This window comes from Ochotona princeps, chromosome 6 (genome assembly GCF_030435755.1).
Source record: "Ochotona princeps isolate mOchPri1 chromosome 6, mOchPri1.hap1, whole genome shotgun sequence".
NCBI classification, from domain to species: Eukaryota; Metazoa; Chordata; class Mammalia; order Lagomorpha; family Ochotonidae; genus Ochotona; species Ochotona princeps.
Genome location: NC_080837.1, coordinates 77107200 through 77127677, shown reverse-complemented (window position 1 = coordinate 77127677; position 20478 = coordinate 77107200). Strand labels below are relative to the sequence as shown.

The 20478-nt window shown below is 38.4% G+C and overlaps 1 protein-coding gene across 11 annotated transcripts in view; it reads right to left on the bottom strand.

Moving 5' to 3' along the window:
• The window catches only part of UBE3A (ubiquitin protein ligase E3A), an 84312-nt gene that overhangs the window by 32227 nt on the left and 31607 nt on the right, over positions 1–20478 (bottom strand). For all 11 annotated transcript variants that reach the window (XM_058666522.1, XM_058666526.1, XM_058666524.1 and 8 more), the window contains one exon: positions 18400–18444. In XM_058666522.1, coding sequence (XP_058522505.1) covers positions 18400–18401 — 2 coding nt within the window. In that variant the 5' untranslated portion in view covers positions 18402–18444. The remainder of the gene's footprint in view (positions 1–18399; positions 18445–20478) is intronic.

The window sequence follows — 20478 nt, the reverse complement described above, 5'->3', positions numbered from 1 at the left end:
GTCCTACCTGGCAAGTCACCAACAACACAGAAAAATGGAAGCCTTGCCCAAAACAGTCCAAAATGTGATAAGGATACCCACATTTACCAATTTTCCCCTATGTAAAATCTAAGTCCTAAGCACAGGCATTCAGAGTAGATAAAGAAATAAGAGGGCATCCAAATTAGAAAGGAGAAAAGTCATATTGTAACTGTTCAGTTAACATATTAAAACCAGACTCCACCAAATACTAGTAGAATTGCTAAATAAATCAAACAAAATTCCAGCTGCAAAAATCAATGTAACAACACAGCATTACTACATGTCAACAGCGAATTACCTGAAAGAGAAACCAAGACAGCAATCCCATTTACAATAGCTACCAAGAGAGAGAGAGAGAGAGAGAGAGAGAATAAAAAACAGAAAATGCAATTAGCCAAAAAAGCCAAAGATCACTAGATTGATCCTTGAAAACAAACACAAATGAAACACAGTGAAGGGGAAAGATCCTGTGTGCATGGACTGTAAAAATCATACATTCTCCTCATCCACACTCTTCAAAGAGATCTACACAATCAATCCCTATCAAAATATCAATGACATTTTTCATAGAACTTTAGTATATGTGCTGCCCAGGTGAGCATTTCATACAACTTTAAAATCCTAACATTCATATGAAAGAAAAAAAAAGTAAAAAGCCAAACTTGGACATACAAGGCAGGAAGTATCACATCCTGAGACACAAAAATATAATGTAAAACTACAGTAATTGAAACAGCATGGTACTGGTATACAAACAAACAGGTCAACAGAAGAACAGAATAAAATATTGTATGAAAGGTGCACAGTAACAATCGGTGGACCATCAACACAGTTGCTAAGTACCCGTTGTTTTTACAAAGAATGATGCTACGAAAATTGGCTATCTACAAGTAGAAAAACCACACCAGACCACTATCATTCACCATATACAAAGACCAACTCAAAACATATTCGAGACCTGAGGCCAACAGTGTGGTGCACAGGCATAAGCAGTTATTTACTACACCACACACTATGCCACACTAGAGTACAGATTCTATTCCCTCCGACGAAGTGCCTAGAAATGCAGAAGACAGCACCTATACTTGGGCCCCTTCTCCCTCTATGGGAAACCAGGTTGAGTTCCAGGCTCCTGTTTCTGTCTGGCCCATTTATGTGGAGTGAACCAGCAGACAGAAGCTATTTCTCTCCATCCTTACCTCTTTCAAATAAAGAAATCTTTTCAAGATAAAAATAAAAAGACCTAAATGTAAAATCTGAAACGATGAATTCACTAGAAAACAGCAGAAACACTTCAGGCTCAGGGCACAAGTACAGAGGTTTTGGATCAGTCACCAAAGGCACAGGAAACCAAAGTAAAAACAGGTAACAGGTATTAAATAAAAACTTAAAAGCTCATGGCAAGAAATAAATAACAATGAAAAAAGCAACAATCATAAAGGGAGAAATAGGTGCAAACTACATCTGACAAGCAGTCATCAGATTACAATGGGATACTACAAAAAGCTCATGAAAGTACAATTAAAAGGTAACTTTACTTTGTTAAACTTTTCTAATTAGTATTTTTAAGAACTTTTTGAAGATCCGCTCACATGCCGATTTCAGATTTTTACAACGAAACAACTTACATTTTAATTCAATTTCCCAAAAGTTTTTTGAAGTACTACTGAACTGCAAGAACTGAAAGAAACCAATAAAGCAAACAAACCAAATGATCCAATTGAAAATGGGGAACAGTCCTAAAAATTTTTTCTAAGAAAGTCAAGCAAATGAGCAGTTATATGAAAAAGTAACAATATCACTAGTCATCAATGAAAAGCAAAACCAAAGATACCACTTTACCCATTTAGGATGCTTGCTATGGAGAAAAAAAACATGGAGAAAACAGAACACCTACACATTGCTGCACAAATGTAAATTAATCACAGCAATCGTAAAAAAGAGTGGGGAGGTTCCCCAAAAACTTAAAACTAGAACACTTAACAGTCAAGACTGAATCTGTTGTTGAAGGGAATGAAAACGGTCTGTCAAAAATATATCTGCATTCTCAACTATTTACAGCACAATAGCAAAAAAAAGGAAGTAATTCTACACAGTCTTTACTGAATATACGAAGAAAGTGTGGAACAGGGTATTTCTGAGCCATCCTGTCCTCTGTGATAACAGGGATAGAACAAAATTACGCTAAGTGCAATACACTAAAACCAGAAAGACAGGAAGACAAGCAATTCATGATGTCCTAACTATGACATATGATATCCTAACTCTAATAAAGTGGAGAATGTAATGGTGACTATCACAGGGTGGGAAGAGTTGAGAGAAGGGGAGTGTCTGATTAACAGGCACTAAGTCACAGAAGAAACTGATACTGCATACCATGGTGAACATAGAAAGCAATATGCAAAATTCATATCTAAGAACATTTACAAGAGTGTTGATTAAATCACAAGGAAATGATGTCTTGGACATGTATATACTGCTACTAAGATTTGAATATTATACAATGTATAAATATACTGGAACATTACAATGTACCTATAAATATAAAAATCTGATTTACTTCTTAAAGTTCCAGATGCTTCTTATTCAATACAAACGAAGATAGTTCAATATATACAAGCTGTAACAACCATTCATGATACAAAAACCTACAAAGATCCAAAAATTACTTAGATATACAAAAGCCAAATACGAAAAGTACAACATATATATGATCAAAAAAAAAAGGTTCCTTTCTAAGATTATGCACAGGACAATTCTAAACACAGTACTGAAATACAGCCAAGGATATGAAGCAAGAATTAGGAAAACAAGGTATGTAAATACAAAAAAGGAAAACCAAATTTATTTCTGGTAGCAAATGACACGATCTTAGCACGAGGTGCTGAAAATCCTTGATATCACACACTGTTAAAACTCATGAATATCAGTTAAGTTGAAGGAAACGAGATTAACATTTAAAACCCAGCTGCATTTCTAAACACTAACAAAAACAGTGTGAAAGCACATGTTAAACATATACTCAATGAATAAAATACTTTCCAGTAAAGCTAACTAGGGAGGCAAGGCATACCTAGCTGGCAGCACAGCAGAAAGAAACAAACAGAAAGAATTTCTAACTTCAGGAATTCAAACAAGTCAAGTAACGCTAAGAACGCAGTAATATCGGGAGTGATTTACAAGTTCAATGCAGACCGTATCAAAATTCCAAGGGCATTGCCTTAAACAGAAAAAAAAATCACACTAAAATTCAACTGAAATACTGTACAAATATGTGAAAATTAAACAAGGTTGTGAATGAGCACTGAGTCAAACAAGAAAATCAAAAGAAAAACTGCTTAAAACAAAGTAAACCAAAACACGAGTGATACAGCAAAGGCAGTACCAAGGACAAAGTTCACAGGCCCAACACCAAACAAATAGAAAGTCCTCAAATCAATCAAAACTACAGCTCACTCAACTAGAAAAACATTAACAAACCTAACAAATTACGACAAACAACCAAGATCAGATCAGAATTCAACAAAATTGAAAATGAAAAAAAAAAAAAACACAATATTGGTCAAAAGTTATTTAAGAGAATAAAAATGATAAACATTAGCAAGACTAAGAAATGAAAGAATACTTGAAAATCAGAGATGAAAACATAGTCATTGTAACTGATCCCATAAAAATTATAAAACTCATTAGGGACTATGGACTGTACCGACAAATTGGAAAAGCACAAAGAAATGGGATAGGGCCTAGCACTATAGCATAGTGGTTAAAGCCCTCACCTTGCATGTGCCAGGATGCCATATGGGCACCAGTCCTAGTCCCGGCAATTCCACTTCCCATCCAGCTCCCTGCTTGTGGCCTGGGAAAGCAGTCTAGGACAGCCCAAAGCCTTGGGACCCTGCACCTGCGTGGGAGACCTGGAGGAAGTTCCTGGCTCCTGGCTTCAGATCAGCACAGCACCAGCAGTTGCGGCCGCTTGTGGAGTGATTCATTGGATGGAGGATCTTCCTCTCTGTCTCTCCTCTCCACATATCTGACTTTACATTAAAAATAAATAAATAAATCTTTAAAAAATGTATATAAAAAAAGAAATGGATAAACTCCTGTAACTTTTCACCTTCCCAGAGTGATTCATGAAGAAGTACAAAACCGGGCCCAGTGCAGTAGCCTACCGGCTAAAGTCTTCGCCTTGAACGCACAGGGATTCCATTTAGGCAACTGTTCCTATCATGGCAGCCCTGCTTCCCATCCAGCTCTCTGGGGCCTGGAAAAGCAGTTGAGGACACCCCAAGGCCTTGGGACCCTGTACCCTCGTTGGGAGACCTAGAGGAAGCTCCTGACTTTGGATTGGCTCAGCTCTGGCCGTTGTGGCCACTTGGGGAGTCAATCAGTGGATGGAAGAACTTCCTCTCTGTCTCTCCTTTTCTCTGTATATCTGACTTTCCAATAAAAATAAATAAATCTTTAAAAAAAAAAAAAAGAAACGGAAATATCCTAACCAGATTTAAAACAACTGAATCAAAAACAAAGTCTCCTAACCAACAAAACTCCAGGAATGAATTGTTTCCATTCTGAATACTACATTTAAGAACACAAGTATTTTACAAACCCCTAAAAAAGAGAGAAAAGTCTTCTAAAGTCATTCTATAGATCACATTATCCTGATAAAAAATACCAGATAACACACATGCGTTAAGTTCTCAACAAAATATTAGCAAACTGAATCCAACATGTCAAGAATACTGTCTTCATGTCACACTATTCCCAGAGATACAAGGATGGTTTAACGTCCGTAAACATGATATAACCACACTAGCAAAATCAAGGACAAAAATCGTATGATATATAATCAATGAAACTGAACATCTACCTTTTAGAAAAGCTCAAGGCTTCAGCGTCAAATTTCTCAACTGAGGCATACCAGTCCAACATGTCAATAGGGAAGCCTGCATTCCATCTTCAAGTCCCTGAGTTTGAGTACTGACAAGTTCTGAAATTCAATTTCTTGCTAAAACTGGTAGGATGTTGGAAATCCAGAATGAGCTCCTGGCTTCAGATTGGCATAGCAGCCCAGCCCAGCCCAGATCTACCTGATGAAGTCAACAGGAGGTGGAGATTTCTCTGCACATGTCAAATACACAAACTGAACACCCTCAACCTTGGGAACCACAGGGTGACTGGCTAAGGAGTGCCTCAACTCACTTTTCCCCAAACAAGCATCAAAACCAATAGGTTAGGGCCCGGCGGCGTGGCCTAGCGGCTAAAGTCCTCGCCTTGAATGCCCCGGGAACCCATATGGGCGCCGGTTCTAATCCCGGCAGCTCCACTTCCCATCCAGCTCCCTGCTTGTGGCCTGGGAAAGCAGTCGAGGACCGCCCAATGCATTGGGACACTGCACCCGCGTGGGAGACCCGGAAGAGGTTCCTGGTTCCCAGCTTCGGATTGGCGCGCATCGGCCCGTTGCGGCTCACTTGGGGAGTGAATCATCGGATGGAAGATCTTCCTCTCTCTCCTTCTCTCTGTATATCTGACTTTGTAATAAAATAAATAAATCTTAAAAAAAAAAAAAACCAATAGGTTAATAGCATTATTCTGAGATGACTGGCCAAGGAAAGGTGGCAGAATTCAGTAAAGGAGAAACCTGAGGCCTCTCAGATATGGAAACCAGGAATGGTAACAAACAGGAATAAGGTGTATGAAAAGCAACAACCTCAGTTCCCTAGTGGGGGAATCCTCAGTGCTAGGGAAAGGTTGACAGGGAAGTTTCAATGAACTCCATCATGGCAGATAGTGAGCAAACCTGGGTACCAGTGCACCCCAGTTGTCACAGGATTACAGTCTCACTGTAAAAGCTGTCTGGGGTTCATGCAATCTAGTTTTACTTGAAGAATAAAACTGTCTATCCCGAAACTCAGTTGTTACAACTACACCCCATCTTGAGAAAGGAAATGCAGTTTGCACTGATGATTCCTACAGGCGAGACTCCTCTGCGCATCCCCATCCTTGCCTCCCTCCCCAGACTCTCGAGCACATAGCACAGGAGACAGCAGTCTTTAGTCTCAGTGTTATCTGACAGACGACTGAACTCTGCCCTCAAGTCAAAGCACAGACCTACACCTTCAGGGTCTGGGGCTTGGGTAGGAGAACGATGCCAGTTCCTGCCTGACCACACTGCCTCTCACCAACAGTCTGTGAGACAGGACCTGCAATGGAGCCAAATGCTGCAAACATCTACCTTCCTTTTCACTGTAGCTAATCACAGGAAACTCCACCTACCACTGAGACTCAGAGGGATGCATTCTTACCCACCATTTCTTTGAGGGGCTGTTCTTTTGGCTAATTCTGCAGGAGGCTGATATTAGGTGTTGAAAACAAGTGCTAAGAGCTCACCCACGTCTTCTCTGCCAACTAGCCACTTTCTGAACAATTCTGTTGGGAACTGAGAATGGATATAGAAAAGGAATGTTTCTATCTCATCTGCTTTTTACCTGACACTTCCAGGAGCTAAGAGCACATGCTCCAAGTGGATCCACCTGTCTCCCTCCATCAGCCATTTCTCAGTTGACAGTGATGGAGCCTAGAGCAGATGGCTGACACTGCTGTAGTCTCACTTACCATCTCCCCAGTCAGCTGCTTTTCTGTCAACACTGCAGAAGATGGAGAGTACATACTGAAAGCACGTGTTCAGTCACTCTGCCCTGTAACCACTTGCTTGATTAGCCTATACCACTGCAGTCACTGAGAACAGGAAAGAGCTTCACAGCAACACATTATACTCAAACAACTAAACATACAACACAAAGAAAACCTTGAAAGATGCAAAAACAAACACGAAAGCCAATCCCAGGATCAAGAAAATGACAGATTTCTCAGCAGAAACCTTAGAAGCCAAGTGAGAAGGGAATGATACATTGTAATCTTAAAATAAACATAAAAAGAGAATACTTTACCAGAGAAAGTTCTAATTCATAAATGAAGAACAAATAAAGACACTACAAAACATGCAAAAAATTTAAGGAATTCATCAAAACCAAACGAGCATTTAAAAAACAAAACATTACTATCATGACAAGAAGTGAAAGGAAAAAAAAAAAAAAAAAAAAAAAAAACATTAAAGAAAGATTTTTCTGGCCCAGCCCAGCAGCCTAGCAGCTAAAGTCCTCACCTTGCAAGTGCCCAGGATCCCATATGGGTACTGGTTTGAGTCCCTGCAGCCCCACTCCCCATCCAGCTCCCTGCTTGTGGCCTAGGAAGGCACTCGAGTACAGTGCAAAGCCTTGGTACCCCACACCTGCATGGGATACCCCACACCTGCATGGGAGACCGGAAGAGGCTCCTGGCTCCTGGCTTTGGATCAGTTCAGCTCTGGCCATTGCGGCCACCTGGGGAGTGAATCATCGGATGGAAGATCTTCCTCTCTATCTCTCCTCCTCTCTGTATATCTGACTTTCCAGTAAAAATAAATCTTAAAAAAAAAAAAAAAGATTTTTCAAAACCGAAGAAATCTTAATCATAACAAAGACAGGATTAAGTCATTACATATCACTAACAACTATGAATGTGAACAAACTTAGTTCCTCACTTAAAACACAGATTGGGATGGGAATTCACCCTAAGGTGAAGATGGCACTTGTGGTGCCCATGATTATATAGAAGGGTCAGGGTCAAAGCTGGGCTCCATCCCCAATTTCTGCTGAAGGATTCCTGGGAAGCAACAGCAAATGGCTCAAGCACTTAAATCCTTGCTACCAAAATGGAGACCCAAACAGGTTCGGCCTACTCCAGCTGTTAGGGGCACTTGGGGAGCAAACCAATAGATGCTAATTCTCCCTCTTTCCTGTCAAACAAAATTTTCATGAAAAAAAGAACTTGAAAAAATTTAAAAGGATATACATTGGATGACTGGAAAAACAAAACAAAACCTAAAGACATGCTGCCTACAAGAAACTCACTTCACCAGTAAATGACACACAGATTTGAAGGATAGAAAAGACATTTCACAAAAAGGAAAAAGCCAAAGCAATCAGGGACTACTACCTGTACATGACTAAAAAGAGATTAAGCTGACTAAATTCTAATCAATTTCAAGATCAACTTGAAAAGACAATGGCATTTTAATATCACCACACCCAATTTTATAAACCAAACATGAGATCTAAAGTAAAAGCAGGTATTTGGCACAGCAGTTAATGGAGGCCACTTGGACGTCTACATCTCCCATCTGAGTGCTCAGGTCTGAGTAAAGGTTCTACTCCCGATCCAGCTTCCTGCTAATGTATACACTGAAAAGCAGAAGGCAAAGGCCCAAGCTATAGGATCCCTGCCACACATGTTAAAAGAATCTTCCAGATCCTGGCTTCATTGGAGGCATCTGGAACATGTACCACCAGATAAGAGAGCTCTTATTCTTTCTTCAGGAAAAGAAATGTCAAAAAAAAAAAAAAAAAAGAAGGAAAAAGTAAAAAGTCAGTACAACAAAATACTGGGAGACTTCGAAACCCTACTTTGATTAATGTACAGACTCTTTAAACAAACATCATAATTAAACTAAAGCCCAAAGGGATTTTACAATTACAAAACACTAAAACACTTCACCTGATAGTTGGAAAATATGCTTTTGAAATACACATGAAGCATGATATGAGACAGACCATATTCCTACACTCAACAAGTCTCAACAAACTTAAAAAAAAAATTGAAATTGGGTATCCTTCCTGAACACAACATAATAAAACCAGAAATCAACAGCAAAAGAAGTAAATTTGTAAGCACAGAGTCTTGGAAGAGACAAACCTTAACACAAAGTGATGTATGCTAAACCAACAGTAATATCATATTCATTAATGGAAAACCGCAACAACTGTTCTAAAATCTGGAGACACACAGAAGGATGCTCACTCTCATGTTTCTTAACACAGGATTGGAAGTTTTAGCCAAAGCAGTTTAGCTAAGAAAAAGGCATAGCAGCAAAGGAAAAAGAAAAGTCAAATTATCCCTACAAGTTGATGATATAACTCTTTAGAAACAAAAATTAAAAACTCTACTAGGAACTATTAGAACTGATAAACAAATTGTTAAGCCGCAGAATACAAAATCAATATGCAAAATGAGAAAGTTCTACACATCAGTAAGGAACTTGCTCAAAAAGAAAACAATCAACACAAAGTAACAAATTGAAAGAATCCTAACACCTGATTTCAAAACAAAACACATAACTACAATAAGCCAAAGCCCATGGAACTGGCATGACAACAAAGACTACTTCAATGGTTGAGTCCATCTGGGGAATAAGTAAGACCAAAGAAGAAACATCTTTCTGATAACTGTTTTTCAAATATATGCATGCATATATGCATACACAAAAACTTTAACACTAAGATATCAAAGCATATAAACAATAGCAGAAAACATAGCGGAAGCACAAGACATTGAGACATCAGGAGTTTGGATAAAATCTTGAGAGAAAACCTAAAAGCAGCAAAATTAAACTAATGAGATTGGAAATGAGACTCTTCTGCAGAGCGATAGAAACAAGGAAGAGCCAATCAAAGGGAGAAACCTCTGCAACTACTCGTGTGACAAATAACATCCAAAATATATATGGAACCCAAAAAACTCAACAAAATGCAACAATCCAGTTAACGGGCAAAGGACCTAAACAGACTTAGTTTAAAAGAATTAAAAATGGTCAACAAGAAAAAAACACTCAATATCACAAATCTAGAGAAAGCAAATCAAAACCACAATGAGTTACTATCTAATTATAAAAAAGATAAAGAAATGGTAAATCATTTTTAAATCTATAGTCATTCTATGCTTTTATGCATTATGTGACGCAACTTAATATAGTCATTATAGAATACAATGGGGAGATTTCTCAGGTTCAAAAAATTCTACAAAATGACTACTATACCATTTCTAAATCAATACACAGAGGGAATGAAATCAGTACATTAAAAAAAAACTCCATTTTCATACTCATTACAGCATCAGTGATTACAAACAACATATGGGATCTACCTAGCCATCAAATGCCAGTGAATGCATAAAGAAAATGCTGTAAATGCACACAAAATACATTTCAGCCATTAAAAAAATAAAATAAAATAAAATAAAATAAAATAAAATCCTGACATTTGCAGTGAAATACATGGAACCGCAGATCTTTATGTTATGTTAAGAGAAATCAGCCAACATAAAATGACACCTACCACATCTTAAAATAAAAGTCAACACAATCCAAGTAAGGTGATTACCAAAGGGTGTGAAATATGAGGGCATGAGGGACATTTAAGAACAGATTACCAAAACAGACAGAAATAACAAGGTCTATTACTCCGCAGCACAGTGGACTGGCTACATTTCACAGTAACATATAATCTACAACATCTACAGAACCATGCAGAAGAGCTGGTAGACTCCAAAACAGAAAGGAAAAATGAGAAAATGAAGAGTGTCACTGCCTGATTTCTTAACAATCTTTCCACATGTAGAAATGGCACCATAGCCCATAAAAATGCTCAAACATATCAAAAAAAATTTTTTTTTAAAGTTGAACATCCCAGGACCCAGCATGGTAGCCTAGTGACTGAAGTTTTCACCTTGCATGCGCCAGAGTCCCCTATGGGTGCCGGTCTGTGTCCCTGCAGACTCACTCCCCATTCAGCTCTCTGACTGTGGTCTGGGAAAAAAGTCTAGGACAGCCCAAAGCCTTGGGACCCCACACCTGCATGGGAGACCCGGAAGAGGCTCCTGGCTCCAGACTGGCTCAGCTTTGCCACTGTGGCCATTTGGGGAGTGAATCAGCAGATGGAAGATTTCCCTCTCTGTATATCTGACTTCCCAATCAAAATAAATAAATCTTTAAAAAAAAGTTGAACATCCCACCATGAAAAAAAAGCCTCAAAAAATCAGAATCAGGTGAATAAATATCAATATAAATAGGGGCTTCTGTGCAAACTATAGCTAAATGAGTGAAGTCTAAATTTGCTTCATGAAATCTAGAACAAGCCAATCCAACTCCCTACTGATGTGCTTCAGGAGGCAGTGAAGCATGACTCAAATACTTGGAGCCCTGTCACCCAAAAGGGAGGCCTGACAGAGTTCTAGATTCCTGGCTTTGATATGGCCCAACCCTGGCTTTTGTGACTGTAGAGGGAGTAAACCAATGCATGAAGCACTTCCTTCCACCCCTCGTACTATCAGCAATGCAGCAAACCCACTCACTATAGCGACTATATTAAAGGAAATAAGGCCATTCTTTCAAAAAGATGCCTGCACGGTCACATTACTGTAGCATTCACAATAGCCAACATACAAAAGACAGATTCAGAAAATGTATATATGCAAGATGGAGTATGATTTAGCCATAAATCATATTTGCAGGAAAAAAGTACAGACATTAAATTAGGCAAAAATCTGCAGCACAGAAAAACACTATGTGGAACCTTCACATCATCATAAAATGATAAGAGGGAGCAAAAAGGAATATAAACCAGGATGGTTAATGGGTACAACTGAGGAGAAAAAGTAACTTTTAATGTTTCATATCACAACAAGTAACTATGATTGGCAAGAAGTAATTATATGCCTCATACTAACTACTCTAAGATTATAAAAGTTCCCAACACCAAGAAGCAATGAACAAATGTTGATAACCTCAGTCTAATCATTATACATTTACATGTTTCAGTGTCAAAACATACCCTACAGATATGAGTGTATGTCAAAAAGTTCATGGAAATTTGATTAAGTTATCAATGTAAACAAATTCTGACAATCCTGCATCTGAGGGGGGTCCTTCAAAAGGCTCATGGAAATGCACACTGAAAAAAAAAACTAAACAAGGATTTCAAAATTTCTTACATAAAACGTCGAACCTTTTAAAAGTTTATTTCAAAAGCACAGAGAGGCCAGCACAGTGGTGCAGCACTTCAAGCCAGTGCCTGTGGCACTGGCACCCCGTCTGGGTTCCACTTTACGCACACATCCAATCCAGCTCCCTATGTGCAGCCTGGGAAAACAGTGCAGGGTGGCCGGAATCCCTGGGTCCCTGCACTCACAAAGGAGTTGTGAAGCAACTCCTGGCTCCAGGCCAGTGACCATTCTAGGAGTGAAACAACAGACAGTGTCTCTCTCTCTCTCTTCTAACTCTGATTTTTCAAAAAAAAAAAAAATTATTATTATTTTAAAGCAGACAGACTGACCTCTATTTCCCAAAATGATCGTAACATTCAGACCTGTTGGTTTACATCCTCACCAGCATCTGACGTCAGTTTTCTGAATCTTGACATCAGTGCTGGTAAAACTCTCAACAAAAAAAAAAAAAAAAAGAAAAAAAAAGAAAAATGGTAGTGGCATTTAAGTCCACTCAGAGAGAAACCCTTAACTTAAGGCCTGTGGAAGAGGGCAGACTGACCATATCTTCTGTAGTTACTTTCTGTTAACTAGGGACACAGGGCTTGCATATCCCAGGTTCACAAATGTCTGTGGATCCCTTTCTCAGACTGCTGAATTTCCATTCAATGCCAAGGGCTATGTTCCCACACCTTCATTCTTACTCTGAGAAGTTGTCTTCTTCACACAGGCCAGCAACAAATGTAACCTAAGCAAGCAAGGTATGCGCCCAAACCAGACCATACACCCACAGGTTCTGTTCCCTTGACTAGAAATACTCCTGTGTCTGAGGCCATAGCTGGTACCCTGTCCTGGTTCAAGGGGCCCCCATGTGCCAGTTCCTTAGGCCTCCAGCCCAGCATATCTCCAGTACACTCCTGAGAAAACAGCAGCCTGACCCAGGGAGGTCTACAGTTACCCAGGATACCCTTGCCCTGGCTTGCCCCAGCACCAGCTTTCTCTCTCATGTTGACAGGTGCAGGACTGACCATTTCTTACAAAACTAAATGCAACTGCTTTTATAAAACCCAATAATCACAATCTTCAGTATTAACCCAAGGGAGGTAAAAACTAGGTCTATCCATGAACCTACACTTAGATGTTCATTAAGTTTTATCCTAACTGCCAAATCTGCAGAAAACAACAAGGTCTCTTTCTCTAAGAGAATGGATAAATAAACTGATTTCATCTCCAGAAAATGAAATATTTAAATAGAGAGGGATTAAAAACAACAAAAGTGAACCACTTTTAACTAGCTAATTTTCCAGAGCTTGGTATGAAGACTTTATGGAAATGTCTAACGTTGGGCTCTGAAAACACTATTTCCCGGACTTCTCATTTCTCATTGGTCATTTTCAGAATTCTCTTCCAAATCTAGAATTATCTGTACTCCCCAAGGATCTGCCATTAGACAGAGGAAACTATTTGCTACATGCTGATCAAACTGCTTGAGACTCTGGTGCAATTCCAGCTCCTCAAGCTATGTCACATCAGCTCCTCAAGAAAGTTAATGCTTAAAGGAGACAGTGAGATGTTTCCATCTCAAGGATGACAACATAGATATGACAATATGGCAGATGAATCACACAGAGCCTGAGAAGATAGTATTTGGGGACATCTACAGGCGGTTTAAGAGCTTGAAACTTAAAAATGAAAGAAATACGAAATGGAAAGGCAGAGAGACGCTAGATCATTGAAGACCTCATAGGCTGGAACAGAGAATTTTGATTTTAGCTCATAGGTAAGTAATTTAGCGGCTAAAAGTCCTCGCCTTGAAAGCCCCGGGGATCCCATATGGGCGCCATTTCTAATCCCTGCAGCTCCACTTCCCATCCAGCTCCCTGCTTGTGGCCTGGGAGAGCAGTCGAGGACGGCCCAATGCTTTGGGACCCTGCACCCGCATGGGAGACCCGGAGGAGGTTCCTGGTTCCCAGCGTCGGATTGGCGCATACCGGCCCGTTGCGGCTCACTTGGGGAGTGAATCATCGGATGGAGGATCCTCCTATCTGTCTCTCCTCCTCTCTGTATATCTGACTTTGTAATAAAATAAATAAATCTTTAGAAAAAAAATAAATAAAAACTAATGTCCTAACCATAGACATAACACTTCTACCTTGCCAATAACTTCATAAAAACCACAAATCAATAGGTAAGAGATGATGCAGTTAGTCACCAAAGGCTATAAAGCAGGTAAGTGATCAAACTTTCTTTCCAATACTTGCATTTACTAAACTGCGGAGCAAAAGTGGTCAAAACCAGAAGCAGGCAACAGGGCAAAGTAGTGACACAACTGAAATGTTGAACAGTGTGAGCACACAATCGACAACATTTTGAGATTCATATGCACTGTCATTTAATCCTTATAATTCCCATAAGAGATGGTAGCTACACATTGGAGGAAAAAAACTTAATCAGAAAGTTCAAGTTTAAATTAATGTGGAATAACACCCCTTTTACTTTCATTGTCCAATTTTGGCTTCTTTCAGCCTGAAAAACTTCCATTAGCATTCCTTGCAACAGGTTTGGAGGTGATAAATTCCCTCCACTTTAATTTTGTAGCAGTTTTTTTTTTTAAACCCTTCATTTCTAACGCACAGCTTTGCTGGGTGAACTATCGTCTGGCAGTTGGTTACTTCAGCAGGCTAGGTATATCATCCCACCCCCTTCAGATGTGTAAGGTTTATACTGAGCAGTACGCTTGCTAAAACATCTTCTCCTTGCTCTCAGACCCTTCTGATTTCTGAAGGTTTATCTGGATGTCCAGACCATATTTATGGGGAATCTCACTGAATCTGGTTCCTGCCCCACCATTTTCTCTCAAAATAAGTTTGGTGTCCTCTCTCGTTATAATTCTTCAACTCTGTTCTTTATCATTCTGATGTTGCTGCATAAACCCTGTAAGCTTTCTCCATTTCTTCCTGGTTCTCTTTTACAATCTCTAAGTATGTATTTTCAAAAAAGCCAAGTTCAGATTCCTCTGCTTCTATCACTGCCACTGCTGATACCCTTGCCTGCAGTGTTGCTTTCAACGTATTTTTCAGCTTTGGAATTTGGAACCTTTCTTTAATATGTTCAAACTTCTGGCTAAAATTTGGTAGTCTACTGTTTTCCTTGAGTGGTTCCTCTATAGTTGGTTCAGAATCATTAAGCGTATTCAAAACAGTTCTCTGATTTTTTTGTTAGGCAGATCACAATTTGTCATTTCCTTATGATTGATACCTGGTGATTTAGTTCCTTTGGTAGTGGTTTTAAGACTCTTCTTCAGCCTTGCGGTAATATACTGAAGCCTGTTCAACTGAGTGAGTCTGGAATTCCACTGTTTGCAGGCTGACTTTGGAAAAGTTCTTCACCAGTCAGCCTGCAAAGATTTCTGTTAGACCACAGATGAGCAAAAGCAGTATCGCTCCTCAAATCCATGGGTACACTGGTCTGAAATCAGTGTGCAGGTTTTGACACAAAGGCTAAACGCACTGAGCGCGCTACAGTGTCTACTGACTGAATGGATCAAGAAATATGGACCTGGAATCTGTGTCCATGCAGCCTGGCTTGAAGCCTGAGTCCACAGGAGCTGATGTGGCGTTAGAACAGGATGGGCATCTGAACCTATAGGCATCAGTCAGATGCTAAAATGTGGCTTGCACCTAGACGGGAGGGCTAGATTCAAGAGCTAATCTGCAAGGGAGTTACAGCAACCTTGGTGTGTGGAGGCAGGTTTAGCACAGGGTCTTCTGGGATGGATTGCACTTTGGGTTCACAAGAAACTGAGGCCACAGTTTCAGGTCTACTGGTGATGAGGCAAGTATGCAGGCTAGAACAGGAAAATCAGCTTGGAAGTTTGACACATGATAGCTTGTCTCAGGATCCATGCAATACTATGGCATACATCCTAAAGCTGTAGAGGCCGGTCCTAAAAGCCTAAAGGGAATAATCCAGAACTGAGGTCTACTAAATTGACTGAGACTTGGAGACCTAACAAATAACCTAGGGTCCAATCTGGAGGGTAAGGATATAGGGACTGGCTTAGCAGTGGGCTGAGCTGCAGTCCAAAACTTTGGAACGTAACTGAGAGCCAAGGCGGCATAAGAATTGGGTGTTGCAAACTTCTCTGGCCCTCAACTTTCCTGGAAAAGGACCTCTGCTGATGTCTGAAGCAAAGTTAACAGTTAATGTCTTTTTCCCAAAAAGAGATTATCTATCCCTACACATTGCTATGAAGGGTTGAACGAGGGGTGAGGCATGTAAAACTGCCCTCCCTACCCTCTTCAATGTCCTTCCTCAGCTGTTCCACAATCGGAAGCTATAATCTATGACCTGATCTCTTTACTTCTTGTGTTTTTTGTGTAAGTTTTTCAAAGTAATATTTCTGCAAAGAAACAAGTACCACAAAAACCTATCCCATCACTTTGCTAACATCTAAATCTTAATAAACCATGTTTTTCATTAAACTGGCACCACAATATTGCTGACCACTGCTATCATTAAAAATATATACATTTATTGCAATGCCAACATCCCATGCCACACTACTGGTGTGGCTTTATCGCATCAGTTCTGCTAACACTCAACCCTGAAATATTTTAATGTTCTGGCTATTAGAGGATATTTTTTCAAATGTAGGTTTGGTAAGGCTTCTAATTTAATCTGGACCTTAATGGCATAAAATTTCAACAATGTCTAATACACCAGCTCACACATGCTCCTCAGTAACCTCCTAAGTTTTCAATAATCTCAAATACCTTAACTACATACTAGTTATAGTATCCCACAAAATATAACTAAAGCATATTTCATAAAAACTCAGTCACTAATCTACAATGAGCTACCAACTCAATTCCATTAGGATGGCTATTATCTAAAAACAAAGCACAGCATAACAAACACTACAAATGTTAACAAAGGCAGGAAAATCGGAATCCCTGTGCACCCTGGGAAGGAATGTGAAATAGCACAGCCAATTGGGAAACAGTACAAAATTAAAAACCATTTATCATATGGTATATATAACTTATCATGTGTATACCATTTGGTATACATCCAAAACAACTGAAAATAGGGTCTTCTAAGTTCAACTATGCTCACAGAATACATTACTCATTATTATTAAAATATGACAGCAACCTAAGCATTCACTAACAGATGAATATATACATGGTATGATAAAATGGATTATAAGCAGATTTTCTAAAAGGGAATTTTGACATATGCTAACAACATGGGTGAAACTTCAGGTCATTATATTAAGTAAAATAACTCAATTACCAAAAGATAAAAGGTATATGATTGTACTTCCTTATAAGTACTCACTAGTCAAAATTACACACAGAAAGTAAATGATGAACAGAGAAGCAAATGGAAATTATTTCATTCAATTGTACAAGCTTAAATATATTTTGCAAAATGAACTGTTGGAGTTGCTGTAGTGATGGTTGCACAATATTAATGTACTTTTAATAATCATTAAAATGTACATCTAAAATGGTGAAGATAGATGTTACATATATTTTAGTTGGAAAATAGTCACATATTTTAAACATATTTATAGTTAAGAGATTCATAATATGTAACAGCATGAAAAATGACTCCTTACTATTTTCAATCAAGAAAACTCTGATTTTCTCACTCTCATGCAGAAGCACATTTAACATCACATATCAGCTAACTAACATCTGATTTCAGGTGGAAATCTTATTCAAGGTCAAATCGTACAATTATCTTTCATTTCACTTTGTAAATATTTATCTTAAACTAGAAAAATTTATTTCGAAATTTATATTTTATTGTCATACTTGTTAAAAATCTCACTAACCAAACTGCTGAAGGTCTGGTCACGCCAAGAACCATGTTCCTCTTTAATAATGTTTATCCCCTGCCACAACCACTAAAAATCCATGTCTAACAGCATCACTACCACTGAGTGAGTGAATTCTATGACTTTGTAAGGAACAAGATACTTCAGATACCATACAATGATAGTTTTTTCTACCAAGTCTTATCTTCTCTTTCTTGGTGTATGACCTAAATTCCTCCATGCCCAATGTCAACACTGATCATGCTGCTTTACCTACAACTCAGCTCAGAAATATGTCCACAGCACACCTGGCTTTCCATTGCACTTCAATCAATGAAATTATTTGTTTCTTCATATTTCCATCTGAGAATACTATAAATTCTGTAACACATGAACTAATTCTTATGCATCTTTGTACCCAAAACATAACACCTGATGCCTTACACATAAATTGTTAAATTTTCTCAATCTCTATTCTTCCATACAACAAAAAGGCAAAGGAATTCAAGAGAATGCAATCTTATAATTGCAGAAATCAATAACTTTTTAACAAGGTCAGAAGTTTGGGTAGAAGAAAAATCAGATAATGTTCCAATGTCCAAATCTACCTTCAAATTGTTTGTAACCAGAAATTATTTTCATGCCAATATATGACAATTCAAAGCTGCCTAGGGTAATTCAATTAAGTCAATACTTACATTCGGCTAGTTTCAATGTCGTCAGACTGAGCTTCTCCTGGTGATCTGTAAAATGTAATTGAGGAAAAGTTAGTAAAATAAAAGCCCATTTTCTAAAAAAGAATACACACGTAACTTGGAAACACACTGAACAACAACATTTAAGCACTAAATCCAGTAATTTAAAGATTTCAACATGAGGGAAAGAAGTGGTAGGATCAGCTTGTCATACATTACATTGAAAGAACCAGACTTACAAGGAAACTGTAAAAACTGCAGCTACATACCAACACACAGACCAGCTTAAGTCATAAATACGCAAATATCTATACTAAAAATAAACAAATGTGAAGCTTTTGTTTGATAAGCATTCATTATCCACACTAACAAAAGAATATCCATAATGGTCAACAAACCAATGCTTAGGTTGACAAGCCAAAGCTTGGGAAGAAGTTTGTCTTACAAATACAGTTTCATTAGAAAGTGAACTCTTCAACTTCACTATATATTATCTAGGGTTGATTTCACTCTTAAAAAGCCAGAATATTTATGGCAGAGAACATATGGCCCACAAAACCAAAAAATACTATTTGGTCATTAACAAAAAAGTTTTCTCATTTCCACTCTAGATACCTCAAACTAAAATCTTGTAACTTGCATAAATTTTGAATTAAATGAAGTGCACCATTCTGATGATTATTTTACAATGAAATCAGTTCTCTAAACACAAATGAACAGGATGTACTAGTACCTGCCTGAAATGTCTCATCTAGACTATTGAGGTTAAAGCTAGCTGTGAATTCAGTTTTAAATAGTTGTCAGTTATTGAATATACTGCTACTATTCTATGCAGAAATACTGAAAATTTCAATAAACTAAGATGGATTCCCCTTTCACTGATACAAACCATTTCCTTATTAATTATTAATAAGTTATTGTTTTAAAAATTCCATTATTCTATTAATTATATTATTCATTTTCATAAACAGCATCTGCCAATCACTGTTGTAAAGCAAACCAACAGGGGCTGGCATTGTGAAGTAGCCATTAAAGCCATAGCATGTAATGCCCACAGCACAAATGGATGCTAGTTTGTGCCCCAGCTTCCCTACTTTCCACCCAGCTACCGAGCTAATGGCATGGAAAAAGCAGCAGAAGATGATCCAAGTGTCTGGGCTGTTACTATCCACATCAGAGATCTGGGAGAACCTCCAGGCTTCAGTTGCCCAACTCTGGCAATTGTGGCCACTTGTGGAGTGAAATCAGCAGGTGGTAGATCTCTCAATATCTCCATTTCTCTGTCGTCCCTCCTCTTTTTATGACTCAAATAAAAATAAATCTTTTAATGAAACAAAATAAAGCAAAATATCAATTTTCATACTTCAAAGTTTGAATATAAACTCAAACTATATTATTTAAACCTGTATTTTTCAAATTGGCACTATAAGGACTTGATCTGTGAATTTGCCAGACTTTAAATATCCAACTTAAAAGGGAAAAAAAAGAAACTCTCAACAGACAAATTTTAAAACAATTGACTAAGATGTTACCTAAATTTTTTAGCAATTAAAAAACCACTTCATTAGGCTTTCAAAATTACACTCACTGCAATCCATCCATAGTCGAAGAACACAAATATCAAAAAAAAAAGGGGTGGGGGGAGAGGAGGGGCCACAAACGCAAACTCCACCAGCAGAAATATTATTTACCTTAAGTCTTCTTTGTAGTGTATTTAAATTTCACAGAAAAACAGTTTTAAGAATTAAAATTGGGCATGTTGGAAGTGACAGTGACTTGAAAGTGACACAAATGCAAAAATTCCACTCCACCCTCCCCTAGGAAGCAAGCAAATCACTTCTGTGACATTCCTGCTTTCCACCAGCCTTGTGAGTAAATGCACCAAAACAGCTTCCAAACCTCTTTCTCCCAAACCGAAGAGCTAAAAACTAATGATAACCCCAAGTTCCAGCTTACTCATTGTTGAAAGTGCAACCCTCTGGCATCAGATGTCATACTGTAAAAGTGGCAGAGCTGGCTTGCCAAACAAAAAATATACCTGCTGGTTCTCAGTGAAGAGGCAGGTTAGAATTTTTCAAACAT